The 27,953-nt window shown below is 45.6% G+C and overlaps 1 protein-coding gene across 5 annotated transcripts in view; it reads left to right on the plus strand.

Annotated features, from left to right (window-relative positions):
* Positions 1–27,953, plus strand: part of ARMT1 (acidic residue methyltransferase 1) — a 127,826-nt gene that overhangs the window by 64,094 nt on the left and 35,779 nt on the right. For 4 of the 5 annotated variants that reach the window (XM_069228419.1, XM_069228420.1, XM_069228418.1 and 1 more), the window contains one exon: positions 793–1,034. The exons of the other annotated variant lie outside the window; for it this stretch is intronic. In XM_069228419.1, coding sequence (XP_069084520.1) covers positions 793–1,034 — 242 coding nt within the window. The remainder of the gene's footprint in view (positions 1–792; positions 1,035–27,953) is intronic. 5 annotated transcript variants of the gene reach the window in all.

Consider the following 27,953-nt stretch of genomic DNA (forward strand, 5'->3'; position numbering starts at 1 on the left):
TTAAAAAGTTACTTTGTTTTAACAATAGTCCTATTCAGTCTGTACCAAAATCAACTCTTCTTGCACTTCAACTATGAGGTGCAGCAATTTTATTTCAGAATGTCCACCCTGTAAATAGTGCACCTAATTCAAGAGGTAAAGTGACTGGAAACTAATGTGATAAGCAACGAACAGACACCAGAGCTCTCCAAGTGTGGCAGTTATGCCTTTGTGTACTGGTTGCAGGTTGGAAACAGTCAGCTGCAGTATGAATATATTGAAGAAAATTAGTTTGGTATTCATGTAGTCAAGCCTCAACCTTGTAGCAGCAGTAAGACCAGGAAGACAGTTGGAAGGTAAGCGGGTGGAGTATACAACACACTGGCTATAGATACAAAAGTAGGTATAGTTTCTCAGTAAGAAATAGGGGACACATCTGAAATAGTGTAAATAGAGGGAACACTGAGTATTTCATTTTTCTTACTTGAGAAAAGTTTATGGTTTGATCACAAGTTATGGTTGGTGTCTTCTTTGAATAGGAACAAAAGAAATACAGTTGCTTAATTCATTGTTTTATAAGGAATGGAGTATGTCTTAAAAAGTTATTGACACCAGTTCAGCAGATATTGGGCAAAAGATACCTGATATGAATAAAACAGTGTTAACTGATTCAGGACATACTGTGGCCTTATCTTCTTGGCTGATATGTTTGTAGATCATTCAAGAATAAGCGTTCTTATTCTTATATAGTTGTGTGTGTGTGTGTGTGTAGTATGTATTTATAGTGGGCTAATGTCTTGTGTTGTATTTTAGGAAGGCATAGATGCGGAAAAGAAAGCAATATCCTTTCTTTCTAAACTACGAAATGAACTGCAGACAGACAAGCCAATAATTCCTTTGACCGACAAGCTTCCTGATCAAGAATTGTGGAACCAGTATCTGGAATATCAGGCAGCTTTAATGAATGAAGAGGGACCTCCAAGCTGGTTTAAATCACCTTGGCTGTATGTTGAGTGTTACTTGTACCGCAGAATTCATGAAGCAGTAACTTTGAGGCAAGTACCTTAATCTTTGTAGGATCTTTCTTTTGTTGTAGTCTTATTAGATGCAAATGCTGATGGATAGCTAGTGCAACCAGTGAAGAGCCTAGACTCAATCGTATACCTCGGGTGGTTAGTTTTGGCACATTGGAGCTCGTCTTTAATTTTATATGGGTTCAGTTAAAGAGAAACTCCTTCTTAAATGAAAAAGGTATGCCTTCCTTTAACTCCGTAATCTACCTGGTACCAATTGAAACTATTTAAGCAATCCTAGTGATGAGAATAATTCAGAAATTTCTGGTGAACACTGGAACACAGGGGCTGTGTCTACCACACCAGGTTGATTCCTTCTGCTCTGATGTGCCATTCTGACACGACAATTCCACTGAAGTTGTCAAATGTAGGTCGTGCTGGGCACGGAAAAGGCTAACAACATTTGGATGGATCTGCAATTTCAAACTCTTGTCAGTATTGTTCAGAACAAAGATATTGCTCCTCTTCTTGCCTAAAGCCTGATGTGAATATGTGTCATACTTTATGCTTGTCACCATCACTGTATTTTGATTGCTATATTAATTTACAGCTAAAGTGTGTATTGTCTCTTCATTTTTCATAAAAAGCTTTACACCAAAGCCCACACCTGCATATCCCCCGCCTAGCCTTATATGCCCTGGCTCTTGGTCAGAGGTTCTGAAAAAAGCTTCAGCCGACTTTGTCTCCATTGTTATTCATGCTCTGTGGCGCTGTTTAACATGACGTCGTTTTTAAAATAATTCATATTGAATAATTGCTAAAGATTACTACATTCTTGCGCCAAAACTGCTGTATTCTGCAGTTCACTGTAAGGCAATTGTAGAGTCCTATTTTCATGGTCTTAACTTGTCTGTGAGTTTGGCAAATTATTTCAATTAATCTATAGTGCAGGCCACTAGGATGCTTTGCCTTTTGAGTTCTAAAAGCAATGAAAACGAATGGAAATTTTCTCAAGGACTTTACAGGAAGGTCTTACCTTACGTGGAAAATTCAACATTTATTCACTTCAACTGAGAGCCCAAAAGTAAGCTTCTCTGGAGATAGCTTAGCCACTGTTTTAATTGTCCTTACAATCACAAGGGACAGCAGAAACAATCTTCCTTTGCTTTATCTGTGGATGCTTTTATTCTTAATATCTCGTAAAAGGGTAAATGTATGCAGATGTCTTTAATATTTGTGGAGCAAAAAAATAAAGCTTGCTTTCAGCACATCCCCAGCAACACTGAATCAAACTTCTCAAGACCTAGAGAGAAGAAAAACATCAAAACTGGTAGCTGCATTGTCCTTGTTGTGCCATTTGAATGCCCCTGTCAGGGCTCCTTTTTCTTTACTGCTGCTTTTGTAACTTAAGCCATTCCTATTATCCTCAAGAAGACTTGTTACTTTCAGGATCTCCTGAATATGCCGTACAGCATAATAGCTTGACTCTATTTTTTTAAATTTATTTTGAGCCTGTGCTTTCATATGCCTCTGACATTTAAGCCAGGTTTTTTTAGACCGATCAACCTTAGGATTTCCTACCCCTGAACATTCTGCCTACTCCCCTCCTGTTTTCTGAATTTTGCTTTTGTTGGCTTAAGGACTCTGTTCACTTTACCACTGCTAACCAGTAATAAAGTACTTGTGCTCTTATATATGTTACAGACAGACAGACACCCACACTCTATATAAGAATACGTGCACTTATTCTTAAAAGATCATTGTACATGGTACAATTTGTCTGCACCTGATGTGCACATTTAATTTACTGATGGGTCTCTAATAAGGTGGTTCAACGTATTCCCAGGCATGTAAATTAAATGCTGCTAGTGGGCCTGCTGCACTTATTGTGCTATCCATTTAAGACATAGCTCAGGCCTGCCATTGCAGCCTGTATGCATTTCTAAACTGGCAATTAGACCTGGCAAAGCAAACCCTTTTTCCATACCTAATCCTCCATTTTGAATACATCTGATAACCCTTATGGTAGGCCCTAAAATAGGACAGGTTAAATTGTACTTAAAGTGTTGGACTTGTACTTTTACATTTTACGTGTCCTGATCCTGAACTCATAAATGCAACGCCTCTCCCATAGAATAACCTATGCATTTTATAAGTGATAATCTTTGTAAGGAAACAGGAAGAAATGTCATGTTTGGTCACAAAACAATTGCAATTTGAAAACCTTTTTAATGATAAAGTTGGATTTTAAGTTCACAATTCTGAAAATTCCACTTCTAGAAAGTTGGCATTATCTTGTCCTAACAATTTGGTGCCTGCAGCATGTGTCCTGAGTCACATTACTGTGTTTAGCATGGCTGTTGGCCTTTTTGTATTCCTCCCAAAGAGCGAGACAAAGGGGAACTAGAGGTTGGCAGTATGGGCCATCCTGCTAGGATATGTCGGGCAGAGCAGTTCCTGCCCCACTTAAATTTCAAAGGCGCTGCCTTGGCGCACTCACAAAGGAATTCATACTAGCCTTTTATCAACCCGGATGTCTTGGAGCCTGGGCAGGGAGGATGGAAATTCCAGAACCATCTCTGGGGAGAGTTACTCTAGAGGTTTCTTCCACAAGCTGGCACCAAGTATAAAAATAGAATCCTCAAGCCCACCCCTGGACCTGCATAGGACTCTCAGGCCTACCCTGTACTTCAAAAGGACTACTCCGACGCTTCCAGAGGACATCCTGCTGCTTTGTACCTACTTTGAACCCTCAGAGGACTGCTGGCACCCAGGACTATCAAAGTGACTCCAGAGACTAGTTGGATGGCCTCCTCTTCTGAGGTACAGGGAAACAAAAACAACTTTTAACTTGCACCTGGACCCTGCCTGAAGTGAGTCCTACCCTCCAAGTGGTGTCCACCTAGTCCTGAACCCATGGCAGTGGTGTAAAAGGTGCTCAAACAAACAAAAAACAAAACTTGTGGAGGTGTTCAATTTCCCTGCAGGGCATAGACTTTACGGTGGAACACCAACCTGGGTCAGCCCACGCCAGTGCTCATAGTCTGTCCAGGTACTTCTGCCTTAGTGATGAGAAATCCCATGAGAGTGGGTAGTTCTCTCCACTTTCAGCAGGGAGACACATTTTAGACCCATCAGCTTTAGGGTGGTCTTCCACAAATGTTTTACCTACTCACTTCCTGTTTTCTGAAATTAATTTTTGTTGGTTGTAGGACTTTAGCACTGGTCAGCAGTGGTAAAGTGCACAAAGTTCTTGAGCTAATTTGTTAAAACATGAGAACATTGGCCTACACATGATTGGTACATTTAATTTACTTCTAAGTCCCTGGTAAAGTGGTACAACATGTACTCAGGGCCTGTGAAGTAAAAGCTACTAGTGGGCTTGCAGCACTTATTGTGCCATCCAATTAAGTAGTTCTTTTAAACATGCCTCCGGCCTCCCATTTCAAACTGCCAATTAGACCTGGTAAAATAACCCTTTTGCCAGGCCTAAACCTATTTCTTTTTTTTAATAAATATAAACCACTCCTATATTAGGCCCAAAACAGTCCAAATAGCGGGGTACATTTGTATTAAAAGAGTTGGATATTTACTTTCAAGTTTGACATGTCCTGGTCATGAAAAACTCCTAAATTTGTTTTTCACTACTGTGACCCCTTAATTGCTGGGCATTTCCACTGCCCTTCAAGTGATGACCCTTTTTTGGCTATTTGGGGTAGGTTGCTCTTAGGGCATCATAACCTTTTTCCCACAAAAGGTATCCACGCCAAATTAGCATTTTATTTTGTCCCAGCATCTTGGGGGTTCTAAAGGCACCCAGGGTTTGTGGATTCCCATGGAGGCAAGAAAGTAGACAAAATATATCAACTTTTTGAGTTTTTTTGAGAAATATAGAGAAAAAGTACATCTGCATTAGTGTCTATTTTGTTCCCTAGAAATTACATCCACAAACATTTTACTGTGCTAAGTCACCATCGTCCCAGCTTTCAGGAACATGCAGAGCTGAATCTAAAAACCTAAATTTGTACAACAGATTTGGCATTTTTCAAAGCAATAGCCCATTTGTCCTATTTTTTGTGCTCTCAACCTACTTCAGGTTTGTGGTGGAAACCAGTGTGAAACCCATGGATGATCCAGGAAAGCTATAATTTCTGAATAGTAGACAAAATTCCGAAATCAGCAAGGGGTCATATGCATAGATCCGGCTAGTTTCTCCCAAGGAAAATAACTGTTGGAATAAACAAATATTGAAAACGACTAGGAAAAAAACTGCCATTTGAGACATTTCTATCTGTAACGTTTTGTCACAATAGCTGATTCACATAAGCAATATGCCATTACACCCACTAGACCGTTCTGGTTGCAGCTATATATAGGGTTTGTAGGTTCTCTAAGAGCCCAAGGTACTCAGACCCAAGAACTGAGCTGCACCGTGCAGTGGTTTTTCACTGAGTACCGAGACTAGTCCAATTCATACAGCAAAATAGGCAGAGTGAAAAATAGGTGTCAAGGAAACCTATGTATTTATGAAATGGGCGCAAAATATGGAGTTTAGGAGCAGTGGTCACTGAATTTCTGGGTACCCGTACTACAGTATGTTTAAAAGGGTACTTTTCAAAATGTCTTCTTTCTCATACACTGGATTAAATTTGAAAGGCATAAATGCAGCGAACTGCAATTGGTAATAACAAATATTGTACTATTCTGTGCTCCCACAAGTCTCCCAATAACAATGGAGCCTCACTTGTCTGGGTAGGCCCAGCGCCTGTGACAGGAAACGGCCCAGAACACAACAGGGATGCACCACATTTTTCCACTGAAAACTGACCCTTTTTTTCCCAATGTTTGCACCCTAGCTCAGCCGGCACCTAGAGAAACATAGTCACCCTGTACATTTCAGAAAACTAGACACTTAATGGTTTCCAGGGTTCGCTGACTTAAGTGGATCTCACCAAGTTTTTTTTTACCCAGAATCCCTTGCAAACCTCAAACTTTTTCTGTGATGGAAAGTTCTGAAATCTGCGTGTAGCCACAAGTTTCCAGCCACCAAGCATTCCTCTAAGTCTCCTGATAAAAATAGTACCTCACTTGTGTGAGTAGGCCTGTGACAGAAATGGATCAAACCAAGTTTAATGGTTCTCCCCTGGTGACGGCTCCTGTAGAACTTGATTTGAGCCATTCCTGTAGCGGGCACTAGACCCAACCATACAAGAGGGGGCAATATTTTGTATCAGCACATGTGGGGTAATGCAGAGTGGTAGGAAGTTTGTGGATTCCGGACCTTTCCATCACAGAAATTTAACACAAATGTGTAATTTCAGTCAAAGAGTATGAGGTTTGTAGAGCAGTGTGGGTGTGAATACCTTGTGGGATCCACAAAAGGCACACCACCCTGGACTTCCTTAGTTATCTAGTTTAAAAAAATATCTGTGGTTCATATGTTTGCATAGGTGGTGCCACAGCACAGCCCCAGATATCGCACCTACCCCTATTGCTTATCGGTTGGCATAGCGATTTAGGGCTTTTTGTTGTTTTCTCTTGGACCATCCTTACAAGTGGGGTACTGTTCTTATTGGGAGACGTATGGGAACTCAGGGTGGTAGTAAACCTGTGGGTCCATGTAGATTCCCTGTCTTTCCGTCACAGAAATGTGATGAAAATTTATGTTTTGTGCCAATGTTTGACATTTTCAAGGGCTTCTGGGTAATATTACCTGGTGAGAGCCATGCAAGTCATGCACCCCTGGACTCCCCAGGTTGTCTACTTTTCAGAAATGTGCATGTTTTCCTCAGTGCTGGCTGAGCTAGGGCCCAAAATCCACAGCCACCCATAATGAGAAAAAAAGCAAGGAGTTCTTAATAAGAGCTCTCTTACTTCCACAAAAGTTAGTCCACCACTTACGCTGGTTGGTTTTAGCACCTCCAGAAATGCTGGCTTAATACTTATAAAAGTATCTGAACATTGAAACCAAGACTTTTGATGGTGAACCATAAAGCCACATCAAGGCACCAACCACTTTATGGTCCATCCCCATGCCATTCACGCACCACACACAGACCTTTCATTCCGCCCGAGTGCCCTCACATCAGTATATCGCTGCCATGCAAGGGCCCATCACATTTATACGCCACAGGACGGAATCAGATTTACTAGATTTTACCATCTGTCAAGTAACCAGCTCCTTTGGAAGGGGGGTGGCTTAGCACCGCACGAAGATGTCGGCGTTCTAAAAGCGTTCTGCTGGTTGGAGCGCCGATCTTGTATGCTGCTGCGGCCGCATCTGCTGATCAGCCAGGGGGGCTGAAAATGTGTGCCAGCATATAACTTTGCTGTGGCAGCGATCCTGGTGTGGTATTGGTTGCGTGGACCCCGGAGGAAGCCTCCCTGCATTGGGCTTGTGTTGCTGGGTTGCCCTGGGCCGCCATACCCCCCTATGCCGCTCTCTATGCCAGACTGAGGCAGCAGTGGGTGCTGTCAGTACCATCGGACAGTGCTGATTAGCCCTTGGGACTGCGCGGCGCCGCTTGACAGACCAGGGATGGCCAGAAGGATGCACCAACATCCTTTTGTGAGGAGGGCCTAGCCGTGGCCTACGACCACACATATTACCTTCTAGTTGCGGCGGCGTGCTTTCAGTCTTCCCCATCCAAACTACAGAGATGCCCAGGGGAGCCGTACATTACGTTGTGTTTTCAGTCTCCCACACCCAAACTACAGAGATGCCCAGGGTAAATTACGGCAGCACACCACACTGCACCCTGCAAGTATTAAAACCGCACTGGCTTGAGCGCACCTGAACCCTGCCCATTTCTCATCTACTTCTGCTGATATGACTGGGGCGACTACACTGTGCAGCACTCCATAAGCCCATCCCATAAAGACAAAAACACCCTCACTCAATAGTGCCTGGCACAGCGCCATATTACTCCTAGACAGAAGCTAACTCTCCATTTATTGCTGTATCTCTCAGACTATACTGCTCCTCCTTTTTGACTCTGATCAGCTATATTTCTGCTATATACTCCCGTGACACGATGGACAAATCTAAGCAGCAACTCCTCACCTTCGACTCTAAAAGACAATTGCAACCACTGGGCCTTCACCTCTCCAATCCCCTAAAGGAGAGTATGGAGAAGATGACACCTCCTCCCCTGAGGAAGGCTTAAAGTCCATTCTCCAGGCAATGCAAATTAGTCTGGCAACCCTTGATGGCAAGCTGGACTTCCTGCCCAAACAAATCGATGACATGAAAGATCGCATGGATACACATCAAACACGCCTACATGATGCAGGACAGCGCATCTTGGACGTCAAAGACACACACCTGCAGCATGCAAAGCTTCTCAAGGAGATGAAACTTGAACTGCGCAAAGTCCAACTCAAAAATGAAGATATATTAGCCAGATCACGAGGAACAATGTACACATCTTAGGTATTGCAGAAACTACATTGATGGGGCGTACTGAAGAGTACATCGAAAAGTTGCTCCTAAAGCTCTTTGGCACTAAACATTTTTCCCAATCCTTTATCATTGAGAGGGTGTATAGATCCCTTCCTCTCAGACCAACTCCAGGTGCTCATCCAAGGTCCATTATCATGAAGTTCCTTAACTACAGGGATAGAGATTAAGTTCTCTGTCTTTCCCGGGAGGCGCAAGAGGTTTGCCATAAAGGAATGCAGCTCACTTTCTTCCCAAATTTCATGCAATCTGTGCAAGATGCCTGATGCAAGTTTCTCCCTGTCAAAAAGAATCTGCAAGAGCGGGGCATCTCATATGTTATGCTTCAGCCAGCAAGACTGCGCTTTTTCTGGCAAGACAAGTCAAAGATCTTCACAGACTCTTCAGTGGCACTCTCCTTCCTGCAGAAACATTCCTCGCTGCGTGACGACTCATCTTGACGTGACCGGAGGATGATATCTTGTCTATGGATTGAGGGGAATGACTGGTTTCTCAATTCTGTGCTGTTTCTACAGGGATCTAACAACCCCTGGTTTGACTGACCACTTAGTACACCTTACGCGGCTTGCTGCCTTGACTCATGGACCTGACTTTGGCCAAGGAGCTCATGCCATGTATCCTTGCCTACGATATAACCCTCTGGGTGCTTATGTTGCTACTTACCTCCTTTGTCTCCTGTTCCTTTGTCTGTTCTTGCTGATATATCTACTCTTTTAGTGTTCTGGCCACCCCCAGTTCAAGGCCATGGTGCCTATGACATTACTTGATGGGTTTGCTAGCTTCTGTTTTGTATGTCAAATAATTTTTTCACAATGTTTTGGAGATTTTTTGGGAAATTGGGTCCCGTGTGGGAGGGAAGGGTTCTTGAGGGGGGAAAGATTAATTTTTAATTTATGTGAGCAAGCTCTTGTGACAGCTGGCTGATGTTTCAGATGCATGTGTATACCTTGAATGCACTCATGCTCCTTGATGGATGATGCACCTAACAGTGAGAAACTACTTCTAACATTCACCACATGGAATGTTCAGGGTTTAAATAATCCCTGCAAATGCTTCCAGGTACTTGCACCCCTTGAACGCCATAATGTGGATGTCGTTTATTAGCAAGAAACGCATTTCATGCCGGGGAGGGGGAATACCTTACCCAAACCCTTGTGACCCTATCAGTACTTTGCTTCTTACTCATCCTGTCCCAGAGAGGTTGCCATACTCATTCAGCAGAGATCCCATTTTGTCATTTTAAGACAATTGCGAATCCAGACGGACGATTCTTAATACTCCAAGGCCTTATTTGACACACACACATCACGTTGCTTAACACTTATGGTCCTAATGTTGACTGCCCAGACTTCTTTAATACTATTCTAAAACAATGTCTGGCGGTGAACCCCACTAAGCGTAAACAAGAGCAACCCAGAATGTCCACATGAACCTGGGTATAGTTATCATAAAACACATATCCATGTGAAAATCATTTACAATTAATTTCAATATAGTAGTAGAAATATCTTGCAACTGATTTAATCCTGTCAAAATTCTTGGATAAAGACGAAAATCATCTATCTTTGATATTTGAAACGTGCTCCACTGAAGCCTGTACCAACAAAATACGTAAACACATGTATTTATTAGTATGCAAAAGCGATTGCCTTATCATAGAATATCCTTTCCATAATCAAACTCTAGGAAACAATCAAAAAGTGATAATCACAAAGTGCTCCCTCAGTGAACAAGAGACACCACAACATAAAACAATGAAGACATTGATTTTAGTTCTGTGGTCCTTGGTCTATTTCAAAAGGACAGCCTCTTGTTAGGTTAAAGAGTATACTTGTCAACACATTGGTTAATCAGTATTTTTGGACACCATGGCGCAGCTCGACATGCTAGACATTTGGCTGGAACTACATGGCACGACTTGGGAATACACATTTTACTCCTTAGTGCACGCCACTTCCTCACACCTATATTTTTGGGTGGGCACACAGGATGTGATGTGGTGGACATGGAAAGTGCGACATATACCCAGAACTTTGTCTGACCACTCCCAAGTAGTCCTAAAACATGTCTTGCCCCACTACCTGAAGGCAAATACCACTCTGGAGACTTCAACCTAAGATGCTTCTTGATGCAGCATTCAGAGAAGAGATCTGGTCCGCAATACGGGCCTACATTACTTCCAGTACAGGCTCTGTCAATACTTTGTTGACTTTTTGGGAGGCATTGAAAGATGTTGTTCGGGATCAATGTATTGCCAAGGGACATGTTATCCTCAGATCAATTAGAGGCAGGCTTGCAAGGCTAGAAACAGAATTTTGCAACCTAGGACTCTGATATTAAGACATCAAAGACAAATGCCTATAGCACCCCATGAAACAAGCTCTAATAGAGTTCCGCGAGGAAGCGGATAGAGAGGTACAGTTCCTCAATAAATATGCACAGGCTCGGAAATATGTGGAGGGTGATAGATCCGGACACACACTTGTCATGTTACTCAAACCTCTCTGGTCTGCGTACTACATCCACACAGTTGATTCACCAGATGGGCAATCTCAATACATCCCGAAGGAATTTTGCAAGTATTAGTAGCATTCTGTCAAGGATTGTACACCTCCCGCAAGCAGGCTATCCCTGAGGAGATAGATACCTATCTGATAAATACCTATCTACAGCAGGTCACATGGTTAGATCAAGCACACAGGTAGGTACTATGCCAGTCTCTAACACTTATCAAGCAGGTCATCAGGAAACTCAGAAATGGGAAAGCACAAGGGAGTGACGGACTCTCGGTGGAGTTTTATAAAGCATACGTGGACGAATTGGGACCTATTTCATTAGAAGTATACACTGAGGTGTTTCAGGAGGGTATGTTTCCAATGACACTGAGAGAGTCTATCATAATCACACTTCTTAAACTGGACAAACTCCTGCATAAATGCAACTCATAAATGTAGGCAGCAGAACATTGGCTAAGTTACTAACTATCCGCCTATTGCCCTTAATGCCTGCCCTGACTCGTCCAGACCTGTCTGGTTTTATACCGGGCCAGAGTCATGGTGGTAGTGACTTTTTTGGATGCAACTAAAGCGTTTGACACTGTTGAATGGTCGTTCCTCACTGCAGTACTCACCCGAATGGGTCTGGGCGGGTCATTTGTGAGTGGGTGCAGCTCCTTTATACGGCTTCATTGGCCAGGTGCCCCCGAACCCTTTGCGATTGAATGGGGAGCGCAACAAGGTTGCCCCCCCTGCCACCTCTTCTTTTTGCCCTCAATGTTGAGCATTTGGCTTGTGCATTGCGCCAATTTAATCATAAGTGGGTGATCTGATCTACATGGGATTCCGCTATACCTTACTTTACATGTATGCAGACGATGCTATGCTAGTGATTAAAAGACCAGACGGCTGATTTGAATCCCATTATCGAGGAGTTAATCAGTTATGGCCACTGGTCCAGCCTACATATTAGCTGGTCTAAATCAGTTCTGTTTTCTTTAACACCTGCTGCCACCTAACCTAACACCACAAATCACTTGCAATGGTGAATTAATCCTGTCAGGTATTTAGGCATTTAGGCATTTTCTACCATACAAATATTCCCACTATCATAAAAGCAAACTATGGGACATATATAGAGGCACGACATTCGCAAATGGATAACTCAAACCCCCCAACCCTCCCACCCCCTTTCGCTAGCAGGACGGGTAACCTTAATAAATATGGTAACTCTCCCTAAGTTACTATAACTCTTCAAGAATTTTCCAGAGCCCCAAAATAAAGCCTTTTTTGTCCAGCTCCGCTGTCTTACAAGTAGGTTGTTGTAGGCGGGCAGACAACCCTGTATCGGCTGGAATACTCCACACCTGCCATATAATAAAGGAGGGATAGCAGCCCCTAACTTTGAAGTTTTCTATTTAGTGGCACAAATACAGTATATTCATCACTGGTTCCATAACAGCAGACATGCGCCCCATGTGATCATTGAAAAGGGTTTGATGAATCCAACCCCTCTGCCGGGGGTCCCATTTACTCAGCTGCCCAGGCCTACTCAAGAAATTCATACTGTATGCTGCACCATGTGGGCATGGAATAGACTTGCCCCTTTATGCAATATCCCCTTAATTTACTCCAAACACATTTTCATTGGGCAGTGTCATGAGTTGCATTTAGACACTGCACATGGGTTTTACAATTATTGTGGAAAAAACACCTCCTCACAGTGGGTGACTTATTTACCGACAGCAAATTCAAGACTTATCAGTACTACGTGGGTGACTCTTCGGCTAATATCAGTGATGTGCTTACCTATGCTAAATTGGTGCACAAGGCTAAACGTTTGTTTTACACATCCCCAAAGGAACCCCGTGAATGGTTGATTTTGACGATACTCTTAACTAGTCCACATCCTCCAGCCTTATATCCCGGTTATACACAGCAGTAATGAACTACTGGCCACCTGACCTCCGTAAAATATTAGGGGGGTGATTTAGGGCAGGACATCACAGATGGGCAATGGGGATTCTGTTGTCAACAGACTAAAGAAGTGTCCTCCAATGGCAGGTAAAGATTGATATATTACAAATATTTGCACAGAGCATACATTACCCCAATGGACCTTGCCCGATACTATCCTGATGTTGACACCAAATGCGTCCCCTGCGGTGCACCAGAAGCGTCTTTCCTACATTCGGCATGGACTTGCCCTGCGATAGCCGCATTTTGGTCTAAAGTTGGGTCCACCTTGTCAGATATGACTGATCATGCCTATCACCTCACCCCCATGGTAACGTTGCTGGGCTATGTCAAGGAGGTCCTGAGACCGTACTGAAAACTTATTGCCTTAGCCTCACTGCTGGGGAAACAAAGATTGGCGATGAGGTGGGGTGGTGGCACACTGTTGGGTGTGGTGCAATAGGACTTTATCAATCAATCATTCAATCATAGCATTTGTAAAGCACAGCACTATCACCTGGGTGCTGAGGGTGCTGTGTCTTCCAGGGAGGAAGCTGTTTGGCGGTGGAGGGGCAGGCTGTTCCAGAGCTTGGCAGCTGTATAGGAGAAGGAGTGGCCTCTGCTGCAGCTGATGAATGCTGAGGGGGGGTGTTGGGGAGGATGGGGACGGGGTGAGGTTTAGCAAAGTTGTCTTCCTAGGAAGTAGAAACTCAGTCGATGGTTGATGCAGGACAGCCCTAGGTTGTGGAGAGCCTTGTGAGCAAGTGTGAGGATTTTGAGTTGGCATCACTTCTAGACAGGGAGCCAGTGGAGGTTCCTGAGGTGGGGGTGATGCTTGAGCACTTGGAGAGGCTGAGGATTAGTCTGGCTGCGGTGCTCTGTAGAGTCTGGAATCTTTTAAGTAGCTGGGAGGGGAGGGCCCTCCCGGTAGAGAGTGTTGCGATAGTCGAGGCGGATGGTGACCAGAGCGTGCGTGACTGTCTTTCTGGTGTGTGTAGGGATCTATTTGAAGATTTGGCAGAGCATACGGAGGATGTAGAAGTAAGAGGAGGCGACTGAGTTTACTTGTCGATTCATGAATAGTTGGCAGTCGAGGATGATGCAGAGGTTTTGTGCGTGGTCTGATAGAGAGGACATTGGTCAGAGTTTTGCTGGTCACTACCTGTGGTCCCATACGGAGGTGTGCTTCTCAAAGATCAGGACTTGTTGGTGTTTAGTTTGAGGCAGCTGTTTTTCATCCATGTTGCTACATTGGTCATGGCTTTGCGGAAGGTGGCTTTGGCATTGTGGAGTTCTTCGGTGAGTGAGAAGATTAATGGAGCGTCGTTGATTAGTTGAGTGTCGTTGGTGTAGGAGACTATATTGAGTCCGTAGGATCTGATGATGCCTGCGAGGGGGAGTGTCATGTAGATATTGAACAGGGTTGGGCTGAGGGAGGATCCTTGGGGTATGCCGCAGGTGATGTTCTTGGATGTAAAAGTGAAGAGAGGAAGGTGGATGCTCTACGTGCGGCCTGAGAGGAAAGAGTCAACCCACTTAAGGGCGTTTTACTGAATGCCGATGATGTGGAGTCTGTTCAGGGGAGTGCAGTGGGAGTCTTTATCAAATGCTGCAGAGGTGTCCAGAAGGATCAGAGCTGCCATCTCTCCTCGGTCGAAGAGGGTCCTGATGTCGTCCATGGCTGCGATCAGCGCAGCCTCTGTGCTGTGGTTGCCGATAACTCACAATCAGGATTCCGAGCCAATCAGTGCAGTCTCTGTGCTATGGCTGGCCCGGAATCCTGATTGAGAGGTGTCTAGAAGGTTGTTTTGCTCATGGTAGTCGTTGAGCTGTTGATTTGATGGCTTTGTCGAACACTTTGGCTGGGCAGAGGAGCAGGGAGATCGGTCTGCAGTTTTTGAGGTCGCTGGGATCTAACGCCTCCATTCACCCGTGAAGGGTGCTGTGTAGATGCAGGTGTTGAGGATGCAAGTTAGTCCCGTGCTAATAGTGTTTGAGTATTCCTCTGAATGCCCTCTTCTGTCAAACGGTTGATTCTTTCTACAAGGCCATTTGACCTTGGCCAGTACCCCAGTGCTGAGCCCTCCTCTTTTTTTTTTTTTTTGCTGTTTCGTGGAACTAAGTACTTCATAACTTTTTCCCACGTAAGATCCCAGCCAAATTTGCAGTCTATTTTTTCCAACATCCTGGACATGGGTTTGGGACAGGACTGCTCCTATCCCACATTTAGAGGCATCTGTCTGCACAATGAACTGCTTAGAATAATATAGAGCCAGCTTTGAGTACTGGTGCTGAGCACATTGCTTACTTCAGGATGCCAAAGGCCTTCTGACAGTCAAGAGTCCAGTTAACTTTTCTGGGCATTTCCTTTGAGGTCAGTTCTGTGAGGGGGGTCACAATGGATCCATGCCCCTTCACAAACCTCCTATAGTAACTGGTCAAGCCAAGGAATGCCCTGACTTGAGTTTGGGTTTTTGAAACTTCCCAGTCCAGAATTGTCTGGATCGTGGGCTGTAAGGGTTGCACTTGGGCTCCACCTACAAGTTGGCCCAAGTATACAGCAGTGCCTTGCCCTATCTGGCACTTTGATGCCTTAATAGTGAGTACTGCTGATTGCAGAGCCTGCAAAACCTTCTCCAGGTGGACCAGGTGATCCTGCCAGGAGGAGCTAAAGACAGCAATATCATCCAGGTATGCTGCACTAAAGGACTCGAACCCAGAAAGGACTTGATTCAACAACCTTTCGAAGGTGGCAGGGACATTGTTTATGCCAAAAGGCATAACAGTAAACTGTTAATGCCCATCAGGTGTAGAGAATGCTGTCTTTTCTTTTGCTCCAGGTGCCATACTAATTTGCCAGTCCTCTGCAGTTAAGTCAAAGGTACTAAGGAATTTGGCGGCACCTAATTTGTTAGTTCATCTGCTCTTGGTATAGGGTGAGCATCCATCTTGGTGACAGAGTTGAGACCTCCGTAGTCCACACAAAAACTGATCCCTCTCTTCCCATCATTGGAATGAGGTTTGGGGAACAAGACCACTGGGCTAGCCCATAGACTGTCAGAGGGTTCAATAACCCCTAAGTCCAGCATCTGGTGGGCTTCCACTTTGATGCTTTCTTTGACTTAGTCAGACTGTCTAAAGATTTTTGTTTTCAAAGGTAAACTGTCTCTTGTGTCCACTTCATGGGTACACAGGTGGTCAAGGTGAAGATCCCAACAAACTGCTGTAGGACTTGTCTGCAGTCAGCTTGCTGTTGGGCAGTGAGGGTGTCTGAGTAGACAACTCCATCAAGAAACCCATCCGTAGGATCATGAGAGAGGAGGTCAGTGAGAGGTTCCCTCTCTGCTTCCTGTTCCTCATCAGTAACCATCAGCATGGTTACATCTGCCCTGTCACAATGGAGTTTTAGGCGGTTTACATGGAGCACCCTCTTGGGTGTCCTGCTGGTGCACAGGTCTGCCAAGTAGGTGACCTCACTCTTCTTTTGTAAGATATGGTAAGGGCCACTCCATCTGTGTTGAAGTGCCCTGAGAGCCACAGGCTCCAGAACCCATACCTTCTACCCTGGCTTGAATTCTACCATTGCAGCCTTTTGGTCATACCACCACTTCTGGTGCTGTTGACTGCCCTCAAGGTTTTTGGATGCCTTTTCCAAGTACCCAGCCATCCTTGAGCGTAGGGAAAGCACATAGTCCACCACATTTTGCTTAGGCTCATTGAGGGAGTCTCTGCCAGCCGTCTTTTACAAGTTCAAGTGGTCCCTTTACAGGATGGCCAAACAGAAGTTCAAAGGGGGAAACCTGTCTCCCTTCTGAGGCACCTCTCTGTAGGCAAAAAGCAAGCATGGCAGGAGGACATCCCATCTTCTTTTGAGTTTTTCAGGGAGTCCCTTGATCCTGTCCTTTAATGTCTTAATGAATCTCTCAACAAGTCCACTGGTTTGTGGATGGTATAGTGTGGTGAACTTATAAGTCACCCCACACTCATTCCACATATATTTCAGGTAAGCTGAGATGAAGTTTGTACCCCTGTCAGAAACCACCTCTTTAGGAAACCCTATTCTGGTAAATATACCAATCAGGGCCTTAGCTACTGCTGGGGCTGTAGTAGTCCTAAGGGGAATTGCTTCAGGACATCTGGTAGCATGATCCACTACTACCAGTATGTATTCATTCCCTGAGGCTTTGGGTGGTTCAAGTGGACCCACAATGTCCAAACCAACCCTTTCAAAGGGAACCGCCACCACAGGAAGTGGAATGAGGGAGGCTTTTGGGTGTCCACCTGGTTTGACAGGTGACAGAGGAGTAAACAAACTCCTTCACCTTCTGGGACATATTGGTCCAGTAGAAATGGCTGACAAGCCTATGTAGGAGGCTGACCTGGTTTGTAGTGGGTACCTAAGGTACTAACACCTTATACCAGGTCCAGTTATCCCTTATTAGTGAAATGTAGGCAGTGTTCCAGCAGCTTAGGCTGTCTAGAGGTAGCTATAGCAGCGCAGCTTAGGCTGAACTAGGAGACATGCAAAGCTCCTGCAATACCTCTATAGTTACACAGTATTTATACACAATAAAAGACAATACCAACAAATAAAGGTACTTTACCTTAGTGACACAAGTCCAAAAATATCTTAGAGGCAGTACTCCTTCTGGATGTAAGTATTACACACAATATATACACTAGTAACCAAAATCAGGTAAGTAAATAGTCATAGAATAGTGCAAACAGTAGAAAATACAATAGATTGCAACGGGCCTAGGGGCAACACAAACCCTATACTAAGAAAGTGAAATGCAAATCACGAATTCCCTCGTAGTCAAGTGTAGTGTGTAGAGGGGTACTGGGAGTGTAATAAAACACCAAAGGTAAGTATTGTACCTCACCCTAGAGCCCAGGAAAGTAGGAGTAAAATACTGCAAATTTCCTCAGGACACACCAAAAGTCGTGATCAGAGATTTTGCAAGAACCAAGCAATACTGCAATCAACAAACTGTGGATTCCTGGACATGAAGACCTGTGAAGAGAGGAGACCAAGTCCAGAAGTCGCAGAAGATTCCAGGAAGGACAGGAGCCCCTGCCAACCTAGAAGATGGTGCAAAAGTGGATCCTCCGGTAAGAAGAAGAGTAAAGAAGAGCACCAAAGAAGATGGGTGCGAGTTCCTGCGAGGTGCAGGAGATGTCCCACGTCGAGTTGTTGGATGCAGGCTGTTTGCGTCGCTGGACTCCACCAACAAGCCTTGGTTCACGCAAGTAAGCGGTTTGCATCAAAATGGAGCTGCCTGGACCCAGGATGGACCTGGGGGTCTCAACTCGGACTGAGGAGACAGAGGGGGCTCTCAGCATTTCAGAGAGCCCACAGAAGACCAGGCAGCGCCCACGGGAGTCCCAAGACACGAGGACACAGAAGATTCAGAGTGCGGTCATCGCAGCACAACAAAGGAAGGTCCCAAGCCACCCGAGAACAACTCAGCGAGTTGTGTGTCGTAGGATGGAGTGCTAGGGACCTGGGCTACACTGTGCACGAAGGATTCTTGGAAGAAGGGCACAGAAGCCCAAGGAGCTGCAGATGATGCTGTGCACAGGGGTATTGTTGCAGCACGGGAGGCAAGCTCTTACCTCCACCAGATTTGGACAGCTGGATCTTAGGACAGTCTGGGTCATGTTGGTCCACCACCTGTGTTCTAGGGAGCACGCTTGTTGTCAAGGGAGGAGTCCCAGAGTACCAGTCGTCGTCGCAGGAGGGTGCCTGCAGAAGCAGGGAAATGACTCCATTACTCCACAGGAGATTCCTTCAGTTCTTCTGGTGCAGTATGAAGACAAGCAGTCTTCAGAGTGTGCACACTTTGGAAGCTGCTGCAAAGGCTGGCTGGAGTAGAAGTTGCAGGTCACAGGAGTAGTCCTGGATACTTTGCTGCAGTTACAGCAGTTCCTGGAGCAGTCTGCTGTTGTTCCGATGGTCAGAAGCTGAAGAAAAGGATGCAGAGGATTCCTGGAGGAGTTTTGTAAGCTGAATCTGAGGAAACACCCAGAGGAGAGACCCTAAATAGCCCTGAGAGGGAGAGTGGCTATCTACCCACGTGTGCACCTATCAGGAGAGGTCTCTGACTTAGCTGTGTGCCAGGGGTGTGCCCACTGTGGGAACAATGGTAAATGTTTAGGGAAAGAACACTAGTGTTGGAGCCTGATTAGCAGGTTTCCAGCACACTCTCAGTCAAGTCGGCATCAATATCGGGCAAAGAAGGGGAGGGGCAGTAAAAGTGGGGGGTAGCCATGCCAAAAGAGTGACTTTCCTACTCAAGGTAAGTGTCTTTCCCTGTGTCTCTCAATTAAAAACAGTGCCTCACACGAATGGGTGGGGCTAGCACCTGCTACAGGAAAGGGCCCTAAATGCAACATGGACTGAAACAATTTTCCGGCTTTATTTTTGTTTGTTTTTTGCAATGTCAATAGCTATGGGTTTTGGGCCTGGGCCTGGGCCTGGGCCTGGGCTTGGCCGCCACCCCGGAGAACCTACCAAACCCACACAGTTCTGAAAACTAGGCTAGCCAAGGAGTCCAGGGTAGCGTTACGTGCGTGGAATGCATGATGTTTGTTTTACCCCAAAACCCTTGCAAACTTTGGCTAAAAACATCCCATTTGTAGGGATCTACAAATTTCTTATAACCCAGCGTTACCAAATGTCTGGGAAAAAAACAAACGAACATACGCGCATGTGAGACAGAAAAGGGCCTGTATGGTTAACTGTTGATTTTGGGCCATGGGGTTGGCCTCAACCCAGGGAAACCTTTCAAACTTAGACATTTCCAAAAACTAGAAACCTGGGGAATTCCAGGGTGGCATGACCTGCATAGATTAAACAAGGTTGTTTACCCACAAGTCCTTTTAAACCTCAAACTTTGACAACTAATACACGTTTTACTTAATTCATTGAGAGAAAGTCCTGGAATCCGCGGGTAACTACAAATTGAATTTCAGTGGGAAAGTCTCAGAATCTGTGGAGATTCAGAAATTTCATACCACCCAGCTTTCCCACACATCTCCCAATAAAAACACTAGACCACTTGTGTAGCTCAGCATTGCACCTGCAACACAAAAAGCCCTAACCTGCAGTGTGTGGAGAGATCAGTGATGAGGGTAGTTGCTGTGTTTGGAGCCAGGCTCCACCGCCACCCATGGATACTTACTACGAACCACAAACATTTTTGAACATCAGACACCCACGGAATTCCAGGGTGATGTGCCTTTACTATTGCGGGTGCTAAGCTCACCCACACAAGTGGGGTACCATTTTTATCAGGAGACTTGGGAACACTGGGTGGCATGAAAGCTTTGGCTCGTTGAAATTTAAGGAAAATGCTTAATTGTAGCCAAAGTCTGATGTTTGCAAGGGCTGTTGGGTAAGCCCAGTCCTAAAATGATGTTTGCAAGGGCTGTTGGGTAAGCCCAGTCCTAAAATCAACAGTTTTCCTCATTGCCAATGCATCCATATTTCCTTTTGTGGACATTTGTGTTGCAGACACTAAGCCGAGCGTCGCAAACCAAGTTGCATTATTCTAAGGAAAGGTTTGGTGGAAACAATAGGTAGTAGAAATTGTTTTTGGGTTCATAAAGACACTGAAAGTTTCCTTCACAGAAATGTGAGGAAAAAGTATGATTTTAGCCATTTAGGAAAAGTTTGAAGTTTGCAGGACAGTGTGAGTAAGTAAGTAAGGGGTCAATGCAAGTTACACCACCCTGAAAATCCTTGGGTATTCAGTCCTCAAAAATGTGAGGGGCTGTTATTGTTCCTTCAGAGTCCATCCACTGTTGAAATACAGACTCACAACAGTTGATATTAGCATCCCCAGAGGTGATAGGTTCAAAGACCAAATACTAATGACCGTATCAGAATATTGAACCCATGACTACCCAAAGTGAGCTGTAAAGCCACACAAGGGCACCCACCACTTTTACAGGCCATTCACATGCCTTTCATGCCAGAACGCACAATCAAATTTAAACTGCCAGCCGTGGGCCCAATACAACACACCTCAACCCTCACATCAACATAATACTGCCTTTCAAGGGCCCTTCACATTCCTACACCACAGGACTGAATCACAAATCAAACCACCACTCACCCTGTGATTGACTGACTTGCATACAAATACACCACAAGCAAACCTTTACACACACACCACCAGATGTGGTAAGTCGGTGCCTCAACAAGATTCACAAAATCTCAATTTAAAAGAAATCTAGACTACGTTTTCATTAGCCGTCAATTAGCTGCCTTCCTCGAATTCCTGAGTGATACCATACACATGCTAGGTGAACCTTTACTAATGCCTCCCATGAAAGCCTTCTTAGGCTTAGGAAGATGGGTCTTTGATGTGCCTGACAGAGACTTATTGCTGTAGATTCCTTACCTTAAAATTATCCCAGGTGTCAGATTGGATCTAGACGATTTTTCATGAGCAGTACCCCTGCACCCATATAGCACCACCCAGGCATGCTGTTATCTGTTCTTTTCCTTTTGCGTCTGCCAGCACAGATCTGAGAAGAGCTACCCTTTCAGTTATTTTTTTGACTGATCTTTTTTCGAAGTTTTGTCAAAGCTTTTTTGAGGTTTTTCTCCTGATATGGCAGGATCTAGGAAGGCCGGCTTCTAGCCCTGCGGCGCCTGTCACGGGCTGATGTTGGTGACGGACCCGCATCTTGTTTGCCTGTGGCGCCTTCAGCTTAACTATGACCCGAAGTCATGCACCGACTGCCGAACAATGAACTCGAAGGCTTTGAGGGCACTCTGTCTCAAACTCATGGCTGTTCATGGTCACGGTCAAGAGGAAGGTCCTGGGATCGGTCGCAGAGTCCCATTTGAAACCTTCGAAGTGGAAACATAGGAAGAAGTCGAAGCGTGCTTCGACTTCTCCATGTCCGTCGGCCGATAAGATGCGGAAACATCAACATTCTAGTCCTTGCGCCGCAGCTGAGCCTGGGCAGACTGCGCTTCTCTCATTTTTTGGGAGCTGGAGCAGCGGCTGGCCAACTCATGCAGTTTTATGATACCATGTGTGCCATATTTGGGTGGCCTGACCTTTTTGGCTTGCCTTCGGGCCCTGCAGGGTTGGCAGAGGCCTGTGCTGGTTCTGCGCCAGCAGCCCTGGTGCCAGGGGGACCCCCAAGGATCTGCTTGCAGATCTGGAGTGACACTGGTCATACCACTTCGTCCTTCCCTGGTGCCTCTCCCGATGCCAGCACCCACCATCAGGGCCATCTACAGAGGTGTGTCTCTCAATGACATATCCAGCACCAACTAGAGCCTTGCCTCCCAGATCAGATTTTGATCCCTATTCCTATGAGATTGGTCTTGGGGAGGAATGGGAGGGCTCACTGGACCCTGAAGTCCAGCTTATGTACATTACATGGTCTGTTGTGAGGTACTGAGTGAAGCCAGTGGCCTGGATGCTTTCTCTGCCTAATGTGGCTATGGAAGAGAGAGCTTCTTTTGTGATGATAGTGCAGAGGTCCTCAACCTTCAGTTGCCCTTGGTGGAGGTCAAGACTAATGTCTTGATGATTGTGCTTTGGCCAGGAGTCTCCTCATCTGAACTGCTCCTCTCTTTTAACAAATCCCTTACAGATGTCCTTTTGAGTACCTGGTCCAAGCCCAACACTGGGGCTCCTGTGAACAGGACAATCGCCCATCACCAGGGCCCTTCCCCAAGGGACCCAGGTTTCCCTATGCAGCACCCAACTCTTGAGAGTTTGGTGGTCCAGGCTTTGACCTTCAATGTCAACCCTACTGAGTTGCCTACGACTCCTCCGGATAGGGAATCCAAGAGGCTAGAGTTACTTGGGAAGAAGATGTTTACTTCCACCAGCCTGACATTGCGGTCCATGCACACTGCATGCCTTTTGGGCCGCTACTCCAATGCTGTGTGTGATACGGTTGAGCAAGTGCTGCCTGCGGTGCTGGAGGAAGCCTGGGACTTGCTCTTCCAAGCAGCAGGAGAGATGCAGCAAAGTTTACAATTTGATGTGGACTCGACACAACCAACTTGCTAGGCAGAGCGGTTTTTGTCTACGGTGGCCTATAGGAGCCACGCCTGGCTCTGTACTCCTGGCTTTTTTGGGGGATGTCACATCTTCTTTGATGAAAATGCCTTTCGATGGCTCCTGTCTGTTCAGAGTAAAAGCAGACTCGGCACTTAAGAGATTTAAAGACAGTCTGGCTATGGCCTGGTCCTTGGGCTTATCTTGTGCCTCACGCCATCTTCAGTCTGCTTTTTGCCCCCCCTGTTTACGGAAGGGGTTACCTACTGCACCAGACCCTGCTCAGCCACTGTTTTGCGCATGCTCCCCAGCCCCTGCTCAGCTGAGGATGCAGTATCCACAAGCGACGTGGATCAGACAGTCAGAGGGCAGGTCAGACCACCACCCTCCCGCAACTGCAGCCTCCAAACTCTTGTAATCTGCACTTTAAACCATCACAGGCACCCAGTTGGCGGCAGGATACATAATTTCCTGCCCCAGTGGCAGTCCATAGCATCGGAAAGGTAAGTTTTGCAGTTGGTCTGAATGGGACACTTCCTCCGCTTCCTGACTACGCCTCCAGATGCATATTTTCATATTCCCGTCCTGCCTGCCAACAGACATTACCTGCAGGTCACAGTCGGATATGAGCATTTTCCGTTTGCTGTTCCCCCTTGGGCTTGGCCAGTGCCCCTCGGCTGTTCACCAAAATGATGGTGATGGTTACAGCTCATCTGCGGAGATCAGGAGTGTCAGTCTTCCCCTACCTCGACGACTGGCTGTCATCTCTCACCTCCAGACTACGGCGAACCCCCTTCACTCGCTAGGGCTCACTATAAACATGGCAAAGTCAAACCTGACTCCCTCTCAGAAACTTCATTTTATCTGTGTTGTTCTGGACACGGTGCAGTTTCGGGCTTATCCTCCAGAGCTGCGAGTCCAGGATATTCAGGTTATGATATAAATGTTTCAGCCCCTACCCTGGATTTCAGTGAGACAGACTCTGAGGCTAATGGGACTTATGGCCTCCTGCATCCTGCTAGTAACAAATGCACATTGGTATATGCAGGCTTTGCAGTGGGACCTGAAGTTCCAGTAGGTGCAACATCCAGTAGGGTGACCAGATTCTCAAAACAAAAAACCAGGACAGGTCATAGACAAGTAGTACTACAGTCGGCCGCAACTAGTGACATAAAAGTAGGACTACGTGACAGCTGTCATAGACATAGAAAAGGAACTAAAACGTCTGTCTCCTCCACAGACACACATGAAGAAATACATACGACAAATCAGAGGATGCTAATGTGGCATTAAGGAGGACATTTCCCAGTCCATGTTTACAAAGTGGCACAATGCTAGCATTGTGCCACTTTGTAACCCCTTGTCCCACGTTATACCTATTCCAGATATAATGTATGCGGGGGGGGGGCATTTCCACGCAGGGAGACCGCAAAAAATGTTGCAGTGAAATATACAAGATTTCACTGTGAAATTTTCTCTGTAATTTTGAATGCCTGGTCGGGGCAGGCATTAAAGTGATGGACCCAAAGTAACCTATGGGCCTCCTTAGTGCTTTGCTGCACTAGCGCCATAATTTATGTCACTAATCCAGCAAAGCACCACAATAGCATCATAAATTATGACACTATTGTGGAAAAGAGCGCCATGGTGTGCTGTATTGTAAATAAAGAGCAACCATGGTGTCGTTGGGTGGGGCACCGGTGGCGCAGGAAAAGAGGCGCATCGGGACCAATGCACCACTTTCTTATAGATCTAGCCCAATATGTTATTAAAGGTAAAACTACACATACAGGCAGAAAGGACAAATTAGTAAGAATCATGCTGTTTGCACAGATCAGGGCAGTCTCTGCAAACCACCTACCCAGTATGTTGCAAACATGAAAAAGTGCAGTAATGTTATCTGTGAAAAATGCTTCGCTCTCTTCAAACAAACCAGAACAGGTAATCATGCGCCATTTTCATGTGATGCACAGCGATACCACCCGGTGACAGCAAAATATAATTTTGCTCAGGGCTCTGTTATTGGTTTGTAGAACCCTTAAGCATAGGGGGGTGATGTTAAGTTCATATTGCTATATCCTTAAAAGTAAAATTTATATTTCAATTAAGAAGGCTAATACAATGTTCATTCACTTAGACACATAATTGAATTGAAAAAAATGTGTGCAATGTGTATTAACACTTCAATGGAGTCAGCAAACAACCTTTTCAGACAGTGTCCTACTGGTATACGAAATCCCTTTTGAAAAAGAAACTATCTTTCCTTACTAAGAAAGCAGCAATCCAGTAATTGGGGACAAAACATCAGTCTTAACGTTGTTAAATAGAAGCGAGCATGAAAAAGCTGTTTAAGAGAAATGGAAAATGTTAACTGTGTAAAGTGTGTAAGATGTTAAGCCTACCCCACGACACCCCACCCAACCCCCATCCTGTCTCGTGCTCTCCTCCACCCCTTCTCTTTCTTGTTCCCTCCAAGCTTTCCTTCTGCCTGGGTCCCGTCTTGCTGGTGCTGTTAGGGCTGGTGAAGGGTCACGGAGGATGGTTCCACTCGAGGCCCCTTTGGCAGCTGCTTGATTAGCAGGTTCACGCAGGTGGATCTTGCTGTAGGCGGTGCACTATGTGGTACTGGAAGAAACGGGGTGGGGTGGGTTGTGGACCCCGTGTCAAGAGGCCCTGCTTCTGGTGGTTCAACATCTGGTGGGTTCTCTAAATGCCAGGGCGGACAAACTCAGCTGCAGATGCTTAGCGGATCACAAATGATATGTCCGTTGGAGGTGGCGCCAGGTCTCTTTCAGGAGTGGGGAGAGCCTTGGCTAGATCTATTCTCTTCCACTGAGAACATGAAATGTCAGCAGTTTCGCACACTGGAGTTTCCAAGGCGGCTCTTGCTCGGCAATGCTTTTTATCTGCAGTGGAGATCAGGTCTCCTGTTCGTTTTCCCACTCATAGTCCTGCTCAGAGTTCTCAAGAAGATCAAGAATGACCGGGCTGAAGTCATCCTTGTGGCACCAGATTGGGCACGTAGAGTCTAGAATCCTTAGCTACTGAGCATGGCAATCGATCCTCCGATCAAGCTGCCCCTGTGGGAGGATCTTCTGTCGCAGAAGCAGAGGAAAGTTCTCCACCCGAACCTATCCAGTCTCCTCCTTCTTGCGCGGAGTTTGAGCGGCTGCAGTTGACAGCCTTTGACCTTCCTCCCAAAGTCTGTGATATTGGCAGGTAGGCATTCCTCCACCAAGACGGGACACATCTGCCTGTTGTAAGAAATTTGTGGCTTGGTGTTAAAGCAAAAATATCGATCCTCCTTTCTCAGGTTCCATATCTTGCCCAGCAGAGTTCTGCTCTGGGCACTCTTAAAGGTTATATTTCTGCTATCTCTGCATTCCTCAGATTACCTGACTAGCCCGCTCTCTTGATATCTTCTATTATACATGGATTCTTGAAAGGTTTAGATGATCTTTTCCCACTTCTCCTTTTATCATGCCTCAGTGGGATTGAATCTAGTGCTTACATTCTTAATGTGTGCTTCTTTTGAGCCGCTTCACAATTGTCCTGTGTGGTTATTCACTATGAAAAAAGCTTTCCTCTTGGATATAACATCTGCCTGACGAATAAGTGAGCTACAGGCCTTATCATCTAATCTGCCCTATTTATCCATCCATCCATTTATCCTGACAAAGTAGTGCTTGGCACACAGACCTCCTTTCTTCCAAACGTGGTCACACCCTCTCATATAGGTCAATCCATCACATTGCCTACTTTCTACACTCCCCTCACCCCTCCAAGGATGAGGAGCGGTTCCATCTTCTGGACCCCAAATGAGCATTGGCATTCTACCTTGACCTCACACGACAATTCCAAATGGAAGATTAACTCTTCACTTGGTATGTCAGATCTAAAAAGGGTCATGCTTTGCGGAAAAGGACCATATCCAGGTGGGCCATGCTCTGCATTAAAATCTGCTAAGCACTGGCCAAGAAGCAACCACCTAAGGGTTTGCATGCTCATTCCACCCTAGCCAAAGCTGCAATCACTGCTTTAGCACACAGAGTTCCAGTCATGGATATCTGCCAGGCAGCAAAGTGGGCCTCCCTGCACACATTTACTAAAAACTACTGCCTGGACAGTCAAATCCGTTGTGACGGACATTATCCTCTTTTGGTCCTGCAAGACTTCCTGCTCTGAAAATGGTCCCCAGGTCCACATCCCGGGATGGTATTGCTTGGATATCTATGAAGGAAAGTAACCTCTAGCTAAAAGTATCCAAACAGCGTGGTTCACCTCCCCACAGGGAAGGGACCATATGGTGGATGATAAATGGAGCAACCACTCTATTGTAGAGCTACTCTCCACTTATCACCACTTCGACAATAAAGTCTCAAATGGCCAAGGTTAACCTTATTGTCCGTCGTTTGGGGAGGGAGGTGCTGTGTAGGAAAGTAGCCTCTTTCTAGCTTGGTTACCCCACTTTTGGCCTGTTTGTCAGTGTGTTTGACTGTGTCTACTGGGATCCTGCTAATCAGGATCCCAGTAGTTATGCTCCCTCCCTTAAATTTGGTTGCTGCATACTGGTAACCCTTTATTTTACCCACAATTGGCATACTGGTTCCCCCTTATAAGTCCCTAGTATATGGTACTTATTTACCCAGGACATTGGGGTTTCAGGGGATCCCTACGGGTTGCAGCAGATCTTTTGCTACCCATAGGGAGCCAATGCAAAGGCTTCTGCAGGACTAACATTGCACCCTGTTGCATGCACCCTTTCACTGCCATTTACACTGCACCAGGTCACTTACAGGTCACCCCCATAGCAGGTCCTCGACCCCTGAGGGCAGGGTGCAGAGTACCTGTGTATGAGGTGTGCCCCCACGACCTCCAGCACCATTTTCCCGGACTTCATGAGTCATTTTACGCATGTACTGGACATAGGTCACTACATAATGGTAACTCCGAACATTGGCATGTTTGGTATCAAACATGTTGGAATCATACCCCCATGCTTTTGCAAGCATTGGTT

This window comes from Pleurodeles waltl, chromosome 4_1, assembly GCF_031143425.1.
Source record: "Pleurodeles waltl isolate 20211129_DDA chromosome 4_1, aPleWal1.hap1.20221129, whole genome shotgun sequence".
NCBI lineage: Eukaryota > Metazoa > Chordata > Amphibia > Caudata > Salamandridae > Pleurodeles > Pleurodeles waltl.